The following is a 22,919-nucleotide window of genomic DNA, read 5'->3' on the forward strand; positions in this document are numbered from 1 at the left end:
CTAAGACCTAGCAGAAACATGTATAATATAATAGATTAATAATTTGTTCTGGAGTGGTTTTCTGGCTATATATGAAAGTTTTCTTAGATATGATTCATCTTTCCTTCATCACAAATATAGTGGGATCAAAATTAAAAGGTGTAATTGTTGGTTTCAGGGTGTCTTTCAGAGATGGAATAACGTCACCAATCTGTGCTGTTCATAGCAGTGACAGTTGGGAGTTGTGGTTAGGTACCCTTCTGAGACTCTGCAAAAAGCGTATTCTGATATTTACATCTATTGATTGCCCGTTATATGGTAGTCACTCAACTAGATGCTGAAAACAGGCAAAGGCAAAACTTAACCTGCTACCTGATCTCATGGAGCTTCTAATTTCATGGGGAAGACAGATGTTAAAAGAAATAATTACATAAGTTACCAATAAGCTACAATTATAAACCTTAAAGTCTCCACCAAAAGACTGGAACTGAAAAATGAACTTAGTAAAGTTGCAGGATACAAAATCATTGTACAGAAATCGGTTGCGTTCATATACACTAATAATGAAGCAGCAGAAAGTGAAATGAAGAAAACAATCCCATTTACAATAACACCAAAACAATAAAATATCTATGAATAAACTTAACCAAAGAGATGAAAGACCTGTACTCTGAAAACTATAAAATATGGATGAAAGAAATTCAAGATGATGCAAAAAAAAAAAAAAAAGGAAAGACATTCTGCACTCATGGGTTGGAAGAAGAAATATTGCTAAAATATATATACTAGTCAAAGCAATATATGGATTTAATGTAATCCCTATCAAAATACTAACAGCATCTTTTTCACGGAACTAGAAGAAACAATCCTAAAATTTGTATGGCACTACAAAAGAATAGCCAAAGCAATCTTGAAAAAGAAAAACAAAACTGGAGTATCACAATTCCAGATTTCAAGTTCTATTACAAAATGGTAGTAATTAATACAGTATGGTACTGGCATAAAAATAGACACATCGATCAAGAGAATAGAACAGAAAACCCAGAAATAAACCATTGATCATGTGGTCAATTAATCTTCAACAAAGGAGGAATGGATCTACAATGGGTGCAATGGTGTGGGGAAACTGGACAGCTACATGCAAAAGAATGAAACTGGACCACATTCTTTCACCATACACAAAAATAAACCCACAACAGATTAATGACCTAAATGTGAGACCTGAAACCATAAAAATCTTTGAAGAGAACACAGGCAGTAATCTCTCTGACGCTGGCCATAGCAACATTTTCCTAGGTATGTCTCCTGCAGCAAGGGAAATAAAGGTAAAAATAAACTGTTGGGACCACATCAAAATAAAAAGCTTCTGCACAGCAAAGGAACCAGTCAATAAAACTAAAAGGCAACCTATAGAATGTGAGTAGATATTTGCAAATTCTATATCTAGTAGAGGGTTAGTATCCAAAATATATAAAGACTTGATACAACTCCGTACCCAATAAACAAATAATCCAATCAAGAAATGGGTAGAATGGGGTACCTGGGTGGCTCAGTCAATTAAACGTCTGGCTCTTGATTTAGGCTCAGGTCATGATCTCACAGTTTGTGAGATCAAGCCATGTGTCAGCCTCTATGTGCTGACAGTGTGGAGACTGTTTGGGATTCTTTTTCTCCCTCTCTTTCTTGCTTCTCCCCTGCTCATGCATGCATGTGTGCACTTTCTCTCTCTCAAATATAAATAAATAAACATTAAACAAAAAGGGCAGAAGATATGAACAGACATTTCTCTAAAGATATGCAGACAGCCAATAGACACATGGAAAGATGATCAACATCACTCATCATCAGGGAAATGCAAATCAAAACTACAATAAGATGTCACTTCATACCTGTCAGAATGGCTAAAATAAAAAACACAAGAAACAATAAGTGTTGGTGAGAATGTGGAGAAAAAGGAACCCTTTTGCACCATCGCAGGAATGCAAATTCTGCAGCCACTGCAGAAAACAGTATGGAGGTTCCTCAAAAAGTTAAAAATAGAACTATCCTATAATCCAAGAATTGCATTACTGCGTATTTACTCTGCTAATTCGAGGGGATACATGACCCCTATGTTTATTGCATCATTATTTACAATAGCCAAACTGGAAGCAGCCCAAGTGTTCATCGACTGATGAATAAAGAAGATGTGGCATATATATAATATATAATATATAACATATAAGATGTAATATATATAAATGAATGAATGAAAGGAAGATTATTCAGCCATAAAAAGGAATGAAATCTTGCAACAATATGGTAGAGGTAGAGAGTAAGAGAAGTAAGTTATTCAGAGAAAGACAAATGCCATATGATCTAATTTATATGTGGAATTTAAGAAACAAAACAAGCAAAAGGGGAAAAAAGGAGAGAGAGAGGGACGAACCAAGCAACAGACTTTTAACTATAGAGAACAAACTGATGGTCACCAGAGGCGAGGTGGGGGGGGGAATTAAAAAAATAAGTTATGATTGTAATACAACAAGTGTTAATAAGAAGGAATCAGAGGTGTTAAGAGAGACTATTTTAGGGGTGCCTGGGTAGCTCAGTTGGTTGAATGTCTGACTCATGATTTCAGCTCAGGTCATGATCCCAAGGTTATGGGATCCAGCCTCGTGTCAGGCTCTGTGATGAGCATGGAACCTGCTTAAGATTTTCTCTCTCTCTCCTGCTGCACCTCTCCCCTGCACAATCAATCAATCAATGAATAAAACAGACTGTTTCAGGGGGACATAACTGAGGCTGGATTATGGGATGCTGGTTATCAGGCTGAGCCCTGAAAGTGGATGGATGGACTTTGGGGGACAAGGGAAGGAAGCCTGGAGGGAGGAGCACAGTCTTAGCTAGTGGGAGGAGCCTGTTGAAGTAAGATGCTGAAGGGAGGAGGTTAGATACTGAAGAACAGAGAGCAAAAAGAGAGTGGTCAAAGAAGGGATCAAATCATGTATGGCTTCTAAGTCTTGTGGAAAATTTTGGACTTTGAAGCAATAAGAAGTAATTGTAAGTCATTTCAAACATGGAATGACATAATCAGATATGTTTCTTAAAAAATCATGGAGGCCATTCCATGGATATAATAGATGGTCCAAAATATTCAATGGGCTTAGGAAATTTAGAGAATATCTTAAAGGTGCTATTTGTTACAATAGCAAAAACATTGAGCAATTTAAAACTCTTGTTGAGCCAAGATCATCTTTTTAAGATCTTTTTGATATCATTATTTATGCTCAGACACAAAGCTGTCTGTTGGATAGTTTGAAAAATATATTTAAAAATAAGTTTTCCTCAGGGGTGCCTGGGTTGCTCAGTCGTTTAGGTGTCCAACGTCTGCTCAGGTCACGATCTCGTGGTTCACGAATTCAAGCCCCGCGTCAGGCTCTGTGCTAACAGCTCAGAGCCTGGAGCCTGCTTCAGATTCTGTGTCTCCCTCTGTCTCTATCCCTCCCATGCCATATTCTCTCTCTCTCTCTCTCTCTCTCTCTCTCTGTCTCAAAAATAAATAAAAACATTTAAAAAATAAAAAAAGTAAGTTTTCCTCAACTTAAGCAGTAGTTTAGAAAATTTTAAAACCTTTATTATACTTTGGAAAAGTAATCCCAATAATTTTAATTTTTAAAGGTTTCATTAGTGAAATAGGAAAGGTGGAGTGGAAACAAAATGAGAATAGACTTTGGAGTCAAACAAACCTGAATTTGAAATCACATTGGCCACTTATGAGGAAAGTACCTTTACATGTTTTATTTTGAAGGTTTCTTATTGACATTTTATGAAGATTTGGAGTAGTGGTTAAAGCAGGAATTTGGAATTCAAAGGAGAATTGGAATGCTAATTCCATTCTTTATTATAAGCATGAACCTTGAGGCAAATCACTTGCCCTTTCTAAGCCTCAGTTTTTTCAACTATAAAATGGGAAAGCTAGTATATTTCACAAAAAGTTTTTATTCATAGAAGTTGTCAGAAAACATTGCATGTTGTAAGGTTCTTGGCAAATGTTAGCTATAATGATAATATTGTGTTTCTGGGGTCTTGGCGTATTAGGAAAAGGATTACGAGAGTTTAATATGTTTTTACCTTTTATTTTTTTTAATTTTTTTTTTCCAACGTTTTTATTTATTTTTGGGACAGAGAGAGACAGAGCATGAACGGGGGAGGGGCAGAGAGAGAGGGAGACACAGAATCGGAAACAGGCTCCAGGCTCCGAGCCATCAGCCCAGAGCCTGACGCGGGGCTCGAACTCACGGACCGCGAGATCGTGACCTGGCTGAAGTCGGACGCTTAACCGACTGCGCCACCCAGGCGCCCCAATTTACCTTTTAAAATATAATAGATTTAGTGCTCGCTTCAGCAGCACATACACTAAAATGTCACAGATTTGGGTTTAGTCATGAATAACTGATATGAAGTGCCTGTTGTGTACTAGACTCTGTTGTAGGTGCTTTAGAACTGTTGTGTAATTTCATTTCCACAGTGAATTTCAAAACAGGGGGTTGTGCTCCCCATAGTGCAGATGAGGACACAGGTGCACCCCGTTAACATGTTTTGCCCCATGCCATGGTGTAACTGAGAGATTATCCAACACTGAGCCTTGTTTTGTGTGATTTCAAAGCCATTGCTATTGCTTTTATTCATGCAATCTCATTTTTCTCTATATCTACTGATGAAAGTATATTTTGATTATAGGGCAATTTCACATTTAGCTTTAAGCTAATTGTCCCCTACCAAAGCCCAATGGCAAAGGGTCTGTTGTATTGCACATGCCCCAGTAATAAAAATATGGCTGTATTATATCCATATTGTTTACATAAATAATCCTCAGTAGTCCATTTTTATATTTAAGATTCCAGCATTTAGAAAACATTTTGGACAAATGCTGTAAAAGTTATTTCATCTCTACCCACATAACAAATTTTCTCTTAACAGAAAACATATTCCTACCCACATAACAAATTTTCTCTTAACAGAAAACACCTGTAGTCTCTTTTGAATCATTTAAAGATGGATTACAGCCCATTTTATAGTTCTTATTTTGACTCCATATATTATTCATGTTTATAAGTTTTCTTGCTCATATTGTCATAAAAATTCTAGACTTAATTAGCCTCATGACCACTCTAAGAAGTCAATAATAAATAACCCACATTTAATAGATGACACAAGGAAGTTAACTGATGGCTGTGAGAAGCCACTTTGAATAAACCCAGTATTTAAAAAAAATTTTTTTTATTATTGAAGTATATTTGGCATACAGTGTTATATTAATTTCAGTGTATATTAATACAACACAGTGATTTGACAATTCTTACATTATCTAGTGCTTACCTTGGTCGGTGTAGATGCCATCTGTCACCATACAGCATTATTACAGTATTATTGATTTATTATTGATTATATTCCCTAACTTGTACTTTTCATCCTTGTGACTTACTCATTTTATAATTTGAAGTTTTTACCTCTTAATCCCCTTCATCTATTTCACCATTCCAGTACTCTTGACTTTTATTTATGACTGCCCTACTGATCTTGGTAGAAAATAAGAAGAGTAGACTTTCCAAGGTGATTTCTCCATTAAAAATGGCGAAACATTAACACACTTCAGTAGATGAACTTGTATAAGATTTTGATTTGGGGCTAGGTTACCTGGGGACCATATTATTGGAAACATTTTCTTTTCTCCAAGAATGTGTTTGACTCTCTCCAGGAGCTCATAATCCTTTAAAAATCACACACTCATACAGACTTCCACTTTATCTTTCACCAAAATAACATCCATTTTTAAGGCATATCTCCCAGAAGCCAGTATTTCTTCTTAGGTGATAGCTTTCCTCCCTCCCTCCAAACATCTGTCATTAGATAGAAAATGGGGTCAGAAAGATTTAACTAACAGCCTTTAAAGGACTGTGAGCATTATTATTCTGGGTATGGAACCACTCCTTTTCTGCTCACAATTACCCTTGGTGAGGATGGTCAAAATACATGACAAAGCATATGACTCAGGAATTTGATAGTTTTCCCCCCTACAGAAACAACTCTTTAATGTTTACTGTTTAGTTACTTCCTATGTTTAAAATGACCTTAATTAAACACTTTTATAATTAAAATTAATAGAGAAAAATTCTAATTAAAATGCTATTTAAAGAAATGTAATGTAGCCCTAGGAATATATCGATGGTTTTCCTTTCACTTTTATTTACTGGTTGTTACCAATTCTTTAAAAAATTTTTTTTTGAGTAGAGTTGACACATAATGTTACATTAGTTTCAGGTGTATAACATAATGATTCGATTTCTCAATACATTATGCTATGCTCACGACAAGTGTAGCTACCATCTGTCACCATAAAATGCTATTGCAATATCATTGACTATATTTCCTATGCTGGACCTTTTATTCCTGTGAGTTGGTTGTTAACTAATTCTTTATTAGATTGCCAGTTTATTCTGAGTATTTTGAGAAGCTGTAAACTTTCCTTGATTATGTTTATGGTAGGAGCTTTTATGTTACACACACACACACACACACACACACACACACCTTTTTTTTTTAATACTTGGAATAATGAAGTATCATGAACTGTAAATTTGAATGGTGAGCCTTCTCAGATACCACAGACTTTATCTGTATTTTTCCTTCTAATCCAAGGACCTGGACTGTCTTTTCTTTACTACTTTTCTTTTCCTATGTGTTTAAAAATAATTATTGTGACACCACACGCCAGTTTGTCTTTTCAGCTGTAAGAAAGTTCCTGAAGAACTAGGATATGAGGTATACATCTGCTATTACCTTTGGTGTGCTCTACCAAGCTAGTTGAGATTTACCCAAGAAACAAAGACATTTCCCTGGTTACTCTGCTTGCACTTAGTTCTTTTGGCTTTATACTGCTTTAGTATAAAATGAAATGTCTCCAGTGTTGCTAAGTAGGTAATTTTTCATGTTCCAGCTTTAGGTGCCCTTTCTTTTTTAGTATTGTAGAATATAACAATTGGACACTGTTTAATATATAGATGGATACTGGATATTTGGCCCCTTTCTAATTGCTCCAAAATCATCTGACAGTGGTTATTGACAAAGGTACAGAACCAATCTTTGAAAAGGCAACTTAATGATGAATATATCCAGGCTCAATATTATAATGCTTTTTGGCCCACACTGGTAAATTCTTGGGTTTCAAAGCAGAAAGGAACGATTAAGTGTTATCTAGTGAGTTAACTCCACTTCATAGATGAAGAAAATTGTTAATTAGTAACATTCATTCATTCATTCATTCACATAGCAAACATTAGATAAAGAGCCCTTACCCTGTGTGGGTCCTAGAATTATTAATTCTAAATAGTGTCCATTGGAAGAGGAAGATTGACAAATAATTAGCATATCCAGTGAAAACTTACATCATAAAGACACACTTAAAGTACTCTGAGGCCACACCTTTGACTGTAGAAGTGTTGACATATGCAATAGGAGTTTCATTGTAAAGAATGAGTAAGTATCTACCAGGCAGGCCAGGGAGAGAAGGCATCTGGGCAGAGCAAACAGAAGTCAGGGAAGAGCACAGTTACTATGACAAATGCTTAGTGTGTTAGTGTGACTGGAACATAGGACTTTACAATGAGGGGTGGTGAAGAATAGCCAAGTTATCACTGTGGGGCAGTGTTATTGGGAACAGCTCATACAGAGCTAGACATTCTGTCAGGACAAGAGGGATGGCTTTGTGAGTTGTGAAGCAATTGAAATACTTCCAAACTGGTTGATAAATAGCCACTGATCTGAGACTCCACCTCCCAGAAGTCCTCACATCCAGTGATTCATCAGTTAAAGAGTTGGCAACTTACAGGAGGTCTCTAGGACCCCTCCAGTACTAAGGTTAGTTAGGTAGTGCTGATTGTTCTTCTTCTTCTTTTTTTTTTTTTTTTTAAATTTTGGATAAGAGAGAGCATGCATGTGAGCCAGGAAGAGAGAGAGGGAGAGAGAGAAAGAGAAAGGGAGGGAGGGAGGGAGGGAGGATCTTAAGCAGGCTTACACCCACCTCAGAGCCCTACCCAGTGCTCCAACTCACGAACCCATGAGATCATGACCTGAACTGAAATCAAGAGTCCGATGCTTAACTGACTGAGTCTCCCAGGCACCCCTGCTTGTTCATTTTTTGAGCATCTCTTCTCTTGTATGCCATAGTAAAGAATGTGAACTTTATCCTATAGGGTAGGACTTAAAAATTCAGATGCTTCCAGGGGGTCAGGCAGGCTACATAAAAATGAATAAAGCAAGTAGGTACATATAACAGGGAGAGATGAGGACTGTAGTGAATTGGAGGCATCAAAATTAATTTTTAAAGAACTCTGCATCAATAAACACAGAGTTTGGTGATTTTGACAGATGGGCTGCCAATGCTCAAATTCTGCACTATAAGTAATAGGAAAACCTCAGTAGGGTTTCTTTTTTGATTTTCCTTTTAAACTAGGGGAGTGATATAAGCTTTATTTTTTTAAGAAAAATTGCCTAGAGGCTTTGATAGACAGAGATTACAAAAGAAAGAGATGAGACCCAGAACATGGGCTGTTACATTTGCAACAACGTGGATGGTTCTCACTCATGCGGAATTTGAGAAACTTAACAGAAGACCATGGGGGAAGGGAAGGAAAAAAGTAGTTAGAAATTGAGAGGGAGCCAAACCATAAGAGACTCTTAAATACAAAGAAAAAACTGAGGGTTGATGGGGGGGCAGGGGTGAGGGGAAAATGGGTGATGGGCATTGGGGGCACTTGTTTTGATGAGCACTGGGTGTTGTATGTAAGTAATGAATCATGGGAATCTATGCTGAAGTTAAGAGCACATTGTATACTCTGTATATAAGCTAACTTGACAATGAATTATATGTATAAAAAATTATCCTATGGACGTAGAATAAAAGGCTGGTTATCTTTGGGTGATGGAGACTATGCCTTATTACCTCTTTTATTTTTGCTTATCTTTTTTCCCTAAAATTTCTAAAATAAACCTATTTTGTGGGGAAAAAAAAAGAACAGAGGCTGTTACTAGTTCAAAGATTGGATGAGAAAACCCTGGCTTAAATTAAAAGATTTTGGATTGAATATGAAAATAAAGTTTTCTTTGTGTAATAAAACAATAGAAAGGATTATTAAGGAAAATATGCAATCTCCATCTTAAAACGTTTCAAGTACTGAAAGACAGTGTTAGAAGCTAAACCCCGTGATTTCTCAGGGAACTTTCTAGGTCTGTGATCATCTGAAGCACAACTGAGGCACAATGTTTGTGGAGGAAAAACAAACAAAAACTGTGTGGGTGGTGAAATGGAGTGGAAGAAATGCTGAAAGAACCCTTTTATAATACCCTGCAGGGGATTTGTGTGGTGATGTTAAGATGTTTTCAACAATTCTGAGGTCTATTCATCAATTTAGTGAATTTGAGTACACACTTTATGCTACACACTGTTCAAGGCACAATATTAAATAGCACTCATTAGTTCATTTCTTGAGAATTGACTACATACTTAGCACACTTCTAGACATTGTGGATAAGCTAGGGAAAAAAACCTACAGTCCCTGCCCTCTAGGAATATCTATTCTAGGGGAGGAGACAGACAATAGACCTGATTGAAGGTCAGGTTATGGTGAGCAAACCTCAAGGGATGGATTGAGGCTGGAGAAGATTTGAGACGGAAACCAACTAGGTATGTAATATCTGGGAAGATTAGAGTGTAGGAAAAGTGATCACTCTACAAACATAATGGAAGAGTCTTAATAGACCTAAAGCTAGCAGAACTTGGAATGTAAGGAATGTAAGGGAGCAGAGGTGAAGAGAGAAAGTCACAGTTGTGAGTCTAGGGTGTTGAACCCTTATAGTAGCAAAAGTTATGTGCTAGTTTTGACGGCTGAATTTGAGATTTTGGTGAGACCCCCAAGTGTAGCTCTTTCCTCAGATCAGCATCTCTCAAACTTTGGTGTGTGTCAGAGTCACCTGAGAAACTTGACAAAAATAAAAAGATCCAGGGTGTATTCCTTCAACCAGTCTGAGACTCTTTTCTTTTTTAAATTAGATTACCAGGTTATTCTCCCACAAAGTTTGTGAACCACTAGCTTAGATAACCAGGGATACAAACCTGTATAGAGGGATTGAGCTAAGGGCTGGAGATGTATATTTTGTATACAAAAATGTTGAGCCTTATTGGATGGATCAACTCTCCCAGGTGATGAGTATTGTTTATTGATGAATCAATGCATGTATGAATGGCTATTACAAAAACTAAAAAAAAAAAAAAAAAGCTAGAAGGGAAATTTTAGGAGAAGGTAGGCAATCCTATCAATTGCAGTAGCCTGAGGTCAAGAAGCCTGAAATATACAGGAGTGCTGGTAGACTGAGTCAGAAGGAAGCTATTGCTATAGAAGAGATGGGGTAGTTAAGCACAATCAGTGAATTTAGGCTCTGCCATCATTTATAGCATTCATCCTGAGCTGTTGATGAGCATTGTTAGGGCAATAAGATATATATAAATATTCACACACATATATATACATATATAACATATATATACACACACACATATATATACATATATATGTATATATGTGTGTGTATATATATACACACACATATATATATGTGTGTATATATATACACACACATATATATGTACAATATATATACACACACATATATATACATATATATGTATATATATACATATATATACATATATATGTGTGTGTATATATATACACACAATACACATACATATGTATATGAATTTATGTGTATGTTTGTATGCATGCATGTGTATAAAAGTATAGATGTTTAGCTCTAGAATCTTCATTGTGCCCTGTTGCTATGTTGATGTCCTTATAGCCCCCTCCTTCAGGTTGTAAATCTTGTGGGAAGGAAGGTCTCTCAGGAATCTTGCAGGCTGTAGAGGGATGTCTTGGGGAGGCTGGAACACAGACAAAGGCAACCAGATGCGAGGATCATGTCTCCAATAAGCTGCATACTCCACTTGCCACTCTGTTTTGCAGTGGTTATTTGCTCCCCAAGAATATAAATGATTTCTAGAAATCGCACAAAAATATAAAATCTTACTTTAAGATCTGTTAAAAGCTTTTTAATTCCAGGCACACATCTCCTTTGAATGGATAAATCTTTGTGTCATGAAGCAGAGATGCTTATTAGCCTGCTCACTGGGATCTGCAGGTTCGTAGATGAAGCATCCAACCTTTCTTGTATTTTGAAATGTCATGTTCAACTGCCTCTTAATGAAGATTCATTTATCCTTTTCACATTGTTAAGTATGGTCTATGGGGATAGACTTCTCTCAGTCCACATGAATAGAGCCCATTACTGCTGATGGAAGTTTTGCACATGCCTGAGTAGGTGAATAGGCATTGAAATAATCTACATTTAGATTTCCACAGTCATTTTTATTTAGCTACTTTCAGACTTCAATGATGATCTCTTTTTGTCTCCAAATGTTGTTTGACATTGATTATAGGTTATCTGGTAATGGGTCTGAGGTTGTTACTTTAATAGGTGTAAGTATTTCTTTCCTCTGTTTCAGCTGAGAAGTTTTGAGAGTGAACTATTCACAGCCATTAAGAGATCTCCAATTTAATTTGTCATCAAATTAAAAACTATTCTGTAGTTCACATTAAGTCCAGAGTACTGAAAGAACTGAACAAGTGGACTTGTAGACATCAGATAGCTGGCCATGGTGTTGGCCATGGCGTCCCAGGATGGTCAGAACTTCTTCCAGCCTCTCTCTTCCTGGATATCTCGGGTTTATGAAGCTCTCCAGCAAGCAGGAGATATGTTATCTGCTTCGCTGGTTAACTTAAACAAGCAAGACTCTAAATTAAGTGAAAAGCTAGACCAGGACTTAGATGATATTCAGATTCAGGAAGCTTACTTTGAAGATGAAGAACAAGGCAATGATTGGCATCAAGAGGATGAAAATCCCTTGTTTCTTGAAGTGGATCATTTCTCCTGTTGTAATAGTGATTTGCAGGACTCTGCTCAAAGTTCAAGCCCCAGACTTAGCCATCCTGAAAAGGACTCCTGTTCCATAATGTCCCAGTGGCCCAGTCAGACCCTTGATGACCAAAAGCCACCACATATGCTCTCTTCTATTGCTGAGGAACAACGTCACCTTGAAAAGCAAAGAAGTGGTCTTCAGCACAGCTTTGACAGCCAGCTCTCTGGTATTTTAGAAAATGTTAATGGAAAAATGCAAGGTAAGGTAGCCAGTGATTATTTTCTCTGGGTTCTGCCAAAGGACATTTCTACTAATTTTATTTTGACTTGTTTTAGTTATCATATGAATTTTATTTTTCTCTCTCTTTAAACGTTTCCACATACTGGCTTCTTATTGAGAGATATACTCCTTAGGAATATTTTCAATGTATAAAACGTTGGGAGATCTGTATTTGTGGGTTCCATACTCCAGAACAATAGTTCAGAGCAAGCAAAATGGTGAAAACAAGTTTGTGGGCTCTGTTTGAGAAGCCCTTGTGCATATGTTATGCTTTTTAAACGATCTTTTAAAATGTTCTCTTTTTTTCACTTGGTTAGGAATCTCTAGATGTTACTATATTATTCGGTGTGAAATCCTGTGCAAAAAGCCATACTTGTTGCAAAATTTTTAGTTGATAACACTCCAAGAACACTTTTCACAGCGTTTCACTGAGACGTGATGTGAGATGACAGTAGATAGGAAATCTCTGAAATAAGAATAGCTTGATTTTCTTTAAGCCCTGAGTGGAAAGGACACATTTACAACAAACTGTCTTTAGAGCTTTATCCTGTCAGATATGTTGAATATAGTGAAAATGTAATTAACTCTGTAAAAGTAGCTATAGTATGTCCTGGCATGAATTTCTCATGTTTCTAACGCTCTAAGCCTGAAGTAAGAACATTCGACTTGGTTGAGGGACAGAGGTACCTGACAGGCCAAGAAAGGTGTTGGGTGTGTATATGTGATGTGTGCTTGTAATGCATACATATATCACCAAGATTCTTGGATCTCTTATGTGACTTAAAGGTGATGTCACTAATTCCTTTCTTTTTGGGGGAAGCAGACTCTTCTGGAATACTTCACAGCCTCTTCATCCATTTTCAGTGATTCCTCTTAGTTTATCTTTTTAAGGAAACATTTTATCCAGATACATGAAATCTTAGAAAATGAGGAAACATAATTTCATATTCTTTTTATAGTACTTTCTTGATACTCTTACTTAAATTAATGTTGAAATGCTAGAATAAATTGGTAAAAACAAGGGAGGCTGATATTCTTTCTGAATATGACAAACTTATAAATAAATTCAATTTCAAGCTTTTAAAAATTATCTGTAGAGATAATTTTAGAAACATCTGGGCAACCAATAGGATTTCTTAGATTTGACTTGAAATTTCTATTCCTAATTTAGAAAATTCTTGCTAAAGTTGAACTGTATTTAAAATGATTAACATGAATTTGGCTTAATAGTTGCTTGAAATTGGATTTTTAAAATTTGTGTAATTGTTGTAATAATCTAATGGCAGTAAAACAATTTATTGGTTTATTCAGGGGATATTTATTCTGTGGATCATAGCCTCCCAGAAGGCAGGAGCCACATCATAGATTAATTTTTGTATCCCTAACTTCAAGCATAATGCTAGGTGTATAATAGGACACCAAATAATAATTAATGATGGAACATCATTACAACAAGGTAAGCTAACAACTCTAAGACATAGATACTATTATTTTGCTCACATCACAGTTGAGAAGATTATGCTTAGAGAACTTGAGAATATACCCAAGATCCATATTTAGAAAGAGGCACAGCTCAGGAAGTCCAATTTGAGAGTTTATACATATTATTTCTCTTTTTTTCCTCTCCCTTTTTCAAGTTATAATTTGCATATAGTAAAATTCATCCTTGTTAGTATATGGCTCTGTTTTAATACACAGTCTTGTAACCACTGCCACAACTGAGGTATAAACCATTCCATCACCTCAAAAAAAATTCCCCCAAGTCCCTTTGTACTCATTTCTCTACCACCAGCTCCGGGAAATTGCTGGTACATTTTCTTTCTATCATTTTGTCTTCTCCAGAATGCTATATAAATGGAAATATGCAGATGGTAGCCTTTTGAATCTGGCTTCTTTTATTATGTGCCTACAGTAATGCATTTGAGATTCATCCATGTTGCTGTGTGTTTCAGTAGTTTGCTGCTTCTTTTTTTTTTTTTAATTGCTGAGTAGTATTCCACTGCATGAATGCACCACAGTTTGTTGATCCATTCATCAGTTGAGGGATATTTGGGTTGTTTCCAGTTTTTAGCAATGTAAATAAAGCTGCTATAAACATTTGCGAAACAGGTTTGGGTGCAAATGTAAGTTTTCATTTCAACGAGGTAAATACCTAGGAGTAGGTCATATGGGAAGTATACGTTTAACTTTAAGAAATTCTGCTGTTAGCTGAATACCACTTCACATTCCCAAAATTAATGCAGTCACTCATTTTCACTTTACCATAGTGTTATCATAAAATGTTTTTCAGCCATTCTCACAGGTATGTACTGATAGCTCTTATTGGGAGATCACTCTCCTCTGGTCTCCACTCTGTCCTATGAGCAAAGTCACAAACCGCCTCTTATTTTAGACTATCTTTTCAAGGATGTTTGTATGACAAAGAGCCTTGGAAGATAGAGATAGCATCTCTCTTCAGAGCAGAGAGAAGATTTGTTTGCCTTTCAGTCTAATAAAGATAATGTCTCTCTTCAGGGCAAAGCTTAGGCAGATTTGCTTGCAAATGGTAGAGATTTCACAAGCTGGGTCTTCCTTGGCTGTGACATGGCTTCCATGCTGGGCATCTATCTGAGCCTGCCTCTGCATCGCCCCCGTAGTACTTGGAGAGTGGGGGACTGACGTGAATGTGATGTTCATGTTGTATGTGGTGCTGTAATAAAACATCCTTTGTCTCTGACTCAAGTCTTATGTCTTCTGCCAACATCCATAAAAATTGTAGCAGGCAAAGTTGTTAGTGTGCAAGTAGGATAAAATCTCAAGGCCTTTCATAGGTTTTAACTCTTGTTTTGATTTTAATTTTCATTTCCCCAATAACTAATGACTTCGAGCATCTTTTCATGCAGTTATCTATCATCTGTGTGGCTTCTTTAGTAAAGTCTTCAAATCTTTTGCCCACTGTTATAGAACTGCTTTTTAATCTTCAAGACTTGAGTGTTATGTTTATATTCTGAGTATGAGATACTTTTCTGGATCTTTTCTATTGGTCTACAATTTACAAATATTCTCTCCCTGTTTTGTGGCTTGTCTTTTCCTTCTCTTAATGGTGTCCCTTGAAGAACAGAGATTCTTAATTACATGAAATCCATCTCATCAAGTTTTTTATTTTTATGAATTGTGCTTTTGTTATCATATTTAAGAAATCTTTGTATAGCCTAAGGTTAAAAAGACATTTTTCTGTGTTTTATTCTGGAAATTTTAGAGATATGGGCTTTACATTTAGGGATATACATTTTGAGGTAATTTTTAAATATGATATGAAGTATGGATGAAAGTGTTTCCCTCCCACCCTCAATATAGATGTCCATTATTCCTATCTCATTCGTTGAAATGATTATCCTTTTTCCATTATGTGCTTTGGGATCTTTGTCAGAAATATATTATCTATACATGAGTGGGTCTATTGCTGGACTCTATATTTTCCGAATAATCTATATTTGTATTCTTTCTCTAATATCACACTGTCCTGATTCCTATAACTTTTTTTTTTAATTTTAGAGAAAGCGTGTGAGCAGGGGAGAGCGGCAAAGAGGAGGAGGAGGAGGGGGGAGAGAGAGAGAGAGAGAGAGAGAGAGAGAGAGAGAGAGAGAGAGAAAGAGAGAATGAATCTTAAGCAGGCTCCATGCCCAGTGTGGAGCCCCATGTGGGGCTCAATCCCATGACCCTTGGATCATGATCTGAGCTGAAATCAAGAGTCAGATGCTTAACTGACTGAGCCACTCAGGCACCCTTGATTCCTATAGCTTTATAATAGGTCTGGAAATCAGGTAGTGTGGGCCCTCCAACTTTATTATTTTAAAACATTGTTTTGATTATATTTGCTTCTCCATTTAATTTTTATTTTTTTATCATTTTAATTTAGATTTTAGTTAACATATAGTGTAATATTGGTTTCAGGAGTAGATTTTAGTGATTCATCACTTATATATAACTTCCAGTGCTCATCCTAACAAGTGCCTCCTTAATACCCATAACTTATTTAGCTCATCCCCTTACCCACCTCCCCTTCGAGCAACCCTCAGTTTGTTCTCTATCATTAAGAGTCTTTTGTGGTTTGATTCCTATATACATTTTAGAATAAACTTTTGATTAAAAAATTATGCTGGGAATTTGATTGGAATTGTGTTGAATCCATAGATCAGTTTGGAGGGAATTATATGTTGATAATATTTGTTTTTCAATTCATGAACATGGTATATTGCTTTATTTAGTGCTTGGATTTTTTTCCATCTGTTTTGTAGTTTCCAGCATAAAGGGTCTCATACATATTTTGTTAGATTTATACCTAAGTATTTCCTCTTTGGGGATGCTTTTGTAAAGAATACTTTTAAAACTTTAAATTTAAAACTGCTGCTTGCTAGTATGTAAAAATGCCATTGACTTTTGTATAATGGCCTTATATTTTGCAATCTCTCTAAACCCACTGTTAGTTCTAATTGTTTTTTGTAGGTATTTTGGGATTTTCTACATAGAAAATAATACAATTAGTGGGAAAAAGGACAGTTTTATTTCTTCCTTCCCAATATCCCTTTCTGTTATTGATTTATCTTAACTGATTGTGCTCTATTGAGCACTCTGTTGAATAAGAGTGATGAAAATGGATATCTTTGCCTTGATCTTGAGCTTACTAGAAAAACTTTGTCTTTCACTATTACTTAGTATTTAGGTGTAGGTATCTGTAGATGCTCTTTATTTTATTGAAGAAGTTCCCTTCTATAGGTTTGCTATGAGTTTTTATCAAAAAGAAGTTCTGTAAAATGCTGTTTTGCAAATATTGAGATGATTATGTGATCTTTCTTGGTTAGTCTGTTGAAATGAATTACACTGATTAATTTTTGAGTGTTGAAGTTGTCTTGCATACCCAGGATAAAATCCACTTGATCATGGTACTGTTCTTTTCATGTATTGCTGGATTTGTTTTGCCATTGTTTTGTTGAGGATTTTGTTTTCCTTCTGTTTTCATTAGGGATAGTAGGCTGTAGTTTTCTTTTCTTGTACTCTTTGTGTAGTTTTGGTATCTGGATAATGTTGGCCTCACAATGAATTCACAATGAATTCTGAAACATTTTTCCTTTCCTGTAGTCTAGAAAAATTTGAATTAAACAAGCATTATTTGTTTCTCAGAAGTTTTCTATAGTTTTCCAGCGAACCCATCTGAACCAGGAATTTTGTGTGTTGAGAAGTAGGGATGGGGAGGGGGAATATTTTCAACTACAAATTCAGTTTCTTTAGTATGTATAGGATTATTCAAGTTATATGTCTTTTTTCTTGAGTGATTTTATGCAGTTTGTGTTTTTCAAGAATTTTTAAAATGTCATCTATGTTGTTAAATTTATAGACATAGTATTTCCTTGCTATCTTTTAAATGTTTTAAATTTCCTGATGTTGGTGATTTTTGTCTTCATATTTTGCAGAGGGTGTCGTCTGTCTGAGTAAATTATTATCTAATTTATATATCTTTTTTTCCAAAGAACTAGTTTTTGGTTTTATTAATTTTTCTCGATTGTTTCTCTGTTCCTGATTTTATTGCTTTCTACTATTATCTTTATTATTTTCTTCTGCTTGCTTTCGTTATAATTTGTTCTTACTTTTTTCTAATATAATTATTAAATGTATACATTTCCCTATAAGAACTGCTTTATGTGCATCCAATAATTATTAATAACTTGTCATTAGAAAATATTTTCTAGTTTCCCTTTGACTTTTTTGATACGTGGTTTACTTAAAAGTATGTTGGTTATGTTCCAAATATTGGAAATATTTTAGATAACTTTCTGTTACTAATTTCTAGTTTAATTCAGTATGGTCTAAGTATATATTTTATATAATTTTGTGGGTTTTTTTAATTAGTTAAAGTTTGTTTTATCGTTCTGAATATGTTCTGACTTGTTGAATGTTTCCTATGTACTTGAAAAAGACTGTATTTTGCTGTTGTTGGGCACAGTGTTCTATAAATTACTTCACGTTTTTTGAGGATGTTTTTCTCAGATTTTTTTTTATATACTTATTTTATCCACTGATTTTGCCAACTGATTTTGTTTTGTTGATTACTGAGAGAAAAGTATTGCAGTTTCTAACTCTTCTTGTGGATTTGGCTATTTTTCTTTCCAGTTCTAGCAGTTTTTGCTTCATGTAGTTTGAAGCCCTGTTATTAATTCCATATACATTGTAGAAATATGTGCTTCCTTGATGAATTGACTTTTTGCTCATTATGTAATACACCTTTTTTATCCCTGAAGTCTATTTTGATATTAATATGACTATTCCAGCTCTTTCTTTTTTTAAATGTTTGTTTGTTTGTTTGTTTATTTATTTATTTATTTATTTATGTGTTGAGAGAGAGAGAAGCATAGAGAGGAAGAGGAAGCAGGCTTCGTGCTGTCAGCAGGGAGCCTGATGTGAGGCTTGATCTTACCAACCGTGAGATCATGACCTGAGCCAGAATCAAGAGTACAATATTTGGGGCGCCTGGGTGGCTCCATCTATTAAGCTTCTGATTTCAGCTCAGGTCATGATCTCTTGGTTCATGGGTTCAAGCAAACATTAAAAAAAAAAAAGAATATGATACTTAACCAACTGAGCCACCCAGGTGCCCCTCCAGTGTTCTTTTTTTGTTTTAATTTTTTAAAAATGTTTGGTAATATTTGAGAGAGAGAGACAGAGTATGAGCAGGGGAGGGGCAGAGAGAGAGACAGAATCTGAAGCAGGCTCCAGGCTCTGAGCTGTCAGCATGGAGCCTGATGTGGGGCCCAAATTCAGGAGCTGTGAGATCATGACCTGAGCTCAACCGGCTGGGCCACCCAGGAGCCTCCCAATATTCTTTTGATTAGTGTTGACATGTATATTCATTAACTTTAAATTTATTTTTATATTTATAGTGGTATTCTTGTGCATGGCATAAAATTGGGTCTTTTTTTTTTTCATCCAACCTAACAAATTTTCAGTTAATTGGTCTTTTTTTTCACTGTTTCGTTGGTCCTAATTGTTTATATTTAATGTAATTTTTGATATTGTTGAAATAAAATCTGTCATTAGATTATTCCTATTTGTTTCACCTATTCTTCATTTCTTTCATCCTATTTTTTTTTCTGCCTTCTTTTGAATTGACTATTTTTAAGATTCCATTTCCTCTCCACTCTGGGCTCATTATTTATATCTCTTTTTTTAAATTAAAAAATTATGTATCTTTTTAAAAAATGTCTAATGGTCATGCTAGGATTTACAACATATATCTTTAATTGCACTCTACCTTGAAAAAATGTTTCACTGCTTTAGGTATAGTTTAGTGATGCTACAACAGTATATTCCCAATTTTTCCCTCAAGTCCTTTGTTTTATTGTGATACATTTTACTTTTATACATGAAAGAAATACTCAATACATTGATGCTGTTTTGCTTTAGATGGTTGTCTCTAGATTGGTTGTCTCTCTGATTAAAATAAGAATGTTTGCCTCATTTATGCTATTTGAAGTCTTTAGCTTAGGCGTATATGCTGCTAATGAATTATCTTAGTTGTTTGTCTGAAAAATATTTATTTTTGAAATAGATTTCAGCTAAGTATGGAATTCTGAGTTGACAGTTATTTTTTTCCCCAGCACTTTAAGGTTGTCATTTCACTGTCTCATGGCTTGCATAGTTTTCATATGAGAAGTATGCTGTAATTCTTACTTTTGTTCTTCTGCATGTAATGTGTCTTTTTTTTCTATTGGATACCTTCAAGATTTTGTGTTTATCTGTGGTTTTCAGCAGCTATATCTAGGGGTGTGTGTGCATGTGTCCGTATGGTGTTGATTTGTCTTGGTGTTCTCTGATCTTTTTGTGTCTGTAGTTTAGTGAGTTTCATTATTTTTGGAAAATTCTTGGCCACCATCTCTACAAATATTGCTTCTAATACATTCTTTTTGCTCCTCTCTCTAGTATTCCAATTGCACAAATATTAGACATTTTGATAACGTCTCACAGCTCTTGAATGTTCTTTTTCCTTCACTCTTTTTTCCCTTTTTGTACTTCAGTTTAGGTGGTACAATCTAATGACATCTACAAGTTTACTTTCTTTGTGTCAAGTCTGATGACGAGTCCACTGAAAGTCTGACGATGAGTTCATCTCTGTTACCATATATTTTTATTTCTAGCATTCTGATTTGACTTTAAAAAATAATTTCAGGGGCACCTTGTGGCTCAGTCGGTTGAGCATCCGACTTCAGCTCATATCATGATCTCACGGTCAGTGGGTTTGAGCCCTGCGTCAGGCTCTGTGCTGACAACTCAGAGCCTGGAGCCTGCTTCAGATTCTGTGTCTCCTTCTCTCTCTGCCCCTACCCCGCTCACACTTTGTCTCACTCTGTTTCTCAAAAAATAAATAAATGTAAAAAAAATTTTTTTAAATAATTTCAGTCTTCTTTGCTGAAATTTCATATGAGTTTATGCATGTTCCCCCTTTTCCCACTATGACTTTTAATATGTTAATTATAGTTACTTTAACTTTCCTGTCTGGTAGTTCCAACATCTGAGTCATCTCTGAGTTTGGGTTTTTTGATTGCTTTGTCTCTCGATGGTATATTTTTCCTTTCTTTTTATTTTGCTTGTCTTGTAATTTTTGATTCAAATCAAACATCATAGGTAGGGAAAGGAAATAGTATTTCCATCTGGAAGTAAGATTAGCCTTTTCTTAAGCCATACAGAGAAAGACAGATACCATATGTTTTCACTCTTATGTGGATCCCGAGAAACTTAACAGAAACCCATGGGGGAGGGGAAGGAAAAAAAAAAGAGGTTAGAGTGGGAGAGATCCAAAGCATAAGAGACTCTTAAAAACTGAGAACAAACTGAGGGTTGATGGGAGGTGGGAGGGAGGGGAGGGTGGGTGATGGGTATTGAGGAGGGCACCTTTTGGGATGAGCACTGGGTGTTGTATGGAAACCAATTTGACAATAAATTTCATATATTGAAAAAAATATTAGCCTTTTCTAATGCTGGGAGAAGGTTGGGTCAATTTAGTCAGAATTTGATCTGGGTATGGGTTTTGCTGTTATTGTTAACCTCAGTGTTACATAGGCTTCAAAATTCTCTATTATTACATCGTGTTTAGGGTAGGGGCTTGTTTTCTACAGATTTTTGTGAAAATCTGCTCTATCTTCAGCCTTGGGTCTCCTCTTTTTGCCTGTGCCTCAGAAAGGGTCTCTCTCTTTAGGCTTTTGTCCCTCTCCTTAAGGAGACTTCTTTCTTCTATATTACTTGGTATTTGCTAATGTGGTTTGGTTGTGTTGGAAATTTCTGTTTTCTGCTGTTTTGGAGCAGCCTATTTTAGGCAGTTCTTATGTCCCTGTGTCACAGGGTTAGGGCCTTCTCAATAATTTTGCCCCTCCCCTGATGGTCTGACCCTAAGAATTCTTTCTGCCCTTTTCCTAAGGTGGAATTTTTAATTTTGTTTCATTCACTCATGTTAATGTGTTTTTATCTGTGGTTTAGGAGTGACAAAATTTGCTTCCCTTCCCCAAGTAGCTTAAAGCCTTTGTTCCATAATGTAAATATCATAGAAGAATTTTGGCAAGACTTCTTACCTCTCCTATAGTAGCCACTCTTCCCCTCTTCCAGGACTGCACTATGAGAGAAACTTTCTTTACTCCTGTTGTGCCCTGCCTCCAGTCTTTCTTATGAATTTTGTGGAGAAGAGCTTCTAAATGGGTTTCAATTTTCCTTGGATTTGTGACTCCTATGAGTTCTGTACACTTGTGCTTGTCCATAGTTGGCCTTTAGAAATTCCTTGAAAATATTAGCTTCTTCTTACCATCTTGCATAAATCCAGCATCTGCCCCTAGCAAGGCAATGCTTGAGTCCTTTATTCCTTTGAAATAAGTTTTCTTTTTTTTGCTTTTGGACTAGTTGTTTATATTATGACTAGAGCTCTCTGATGAGTTTAAGAAATGTGTCATTTTACAAATACCTATATTTTATTGTTTTTGTTGTGAAAGAGTGGGAGCATTATTTCCAATGTTCTACATCCTAAGTAGAAACTGAGACTTAGAAAATACACACTTAAAACTATATTCTAAAATTGAATTGGACATTCTTATTAATAGAGTAGCATGTTTGGGCTGGGAGATAAATGTACAACTAAGATATTGGCTTTCCTATAATGAGTTGTGTAATGCCTAAGAGTTACTCATATGTAATGAGTCCTATAAAAAAAGTTTGTGTAAAGTGACAACAACTAGGTACATGGTAACTCTTGAGATAATTTTATCAGAGATGGTCAGAAAAGGTTTCACAAAGCAGGTGATATAGGACTACAAACTGTAAGCATGAGTCAGAATTTAACAGGTGGATGGAGGGAGAAAAGCATTCCTTTTAGAGGAATGGCATGAACACAGATATGTGGACAAGCCTGACATTTTCAGGGATGGAAAATGAGGCTAGAGCTTAGGTTGCAACCGGGAAGGTCTTTGTTTTTTCTGTGTTAGGGATTTAGCTTTTATTTTGTAAGCAGTTGGGAATCTCAAAAAGATCATAATCATAAGTGACACCCACAGAGCCTTGTTTTAGAAGGATAACTCTAGCATCAGTTTGGAGGCTAAATTGAAGGGAAGAATGTATGTTGTCTCTCTAGGGAGCT

General features: G+C 35.7%; 1 protein-coding gene across 2 annotated transcripts in view; it reads left to right on the forward strand.

The window, feature by feature from the left end:
- SYT16 (synaptotagmin 16) overlaps positions 1 to 22,919 on the forward strand; it is a 162,877-nt gene that overhangs the window by 51,341 nt on the left and 88,617 nt on the right. The window contains exon 2 of one of the 2 annotated variants that reach the window (XM_047864720.1): positions 11,579 to 12,251. The exons of the other annotated variant lie outside the window; for it this stretch is intronic. Coding sequence (XP_047720676.1) covers positions 11,729 to 12,251 — 523 coding nt within the window. The 5' untranslated portion in view covers positions 11,579 to 11,728. The remainder of the gene's footprint in view (positions 1 to 11,578; positions 12,252 to 22,919) is intronic. 2 annotated transcript variants of the gene reach the window in all.

This window comes from Prionailurus viverrinus, chromosome B3 (assembly GCF_022837055.1).
Source record: "Prionailurus viverrinus isolate Anna chromosome B3, UM_Priviv_1.0, whole genome shotgun sequence".
Classification (NCBI taxonomy): domain Eukaryota; kingdom Metazoa; phylum Chordata; class Mammalia; order Carnivora; family Felidae; genus Prionailurus; species Prionailurus viverrinus.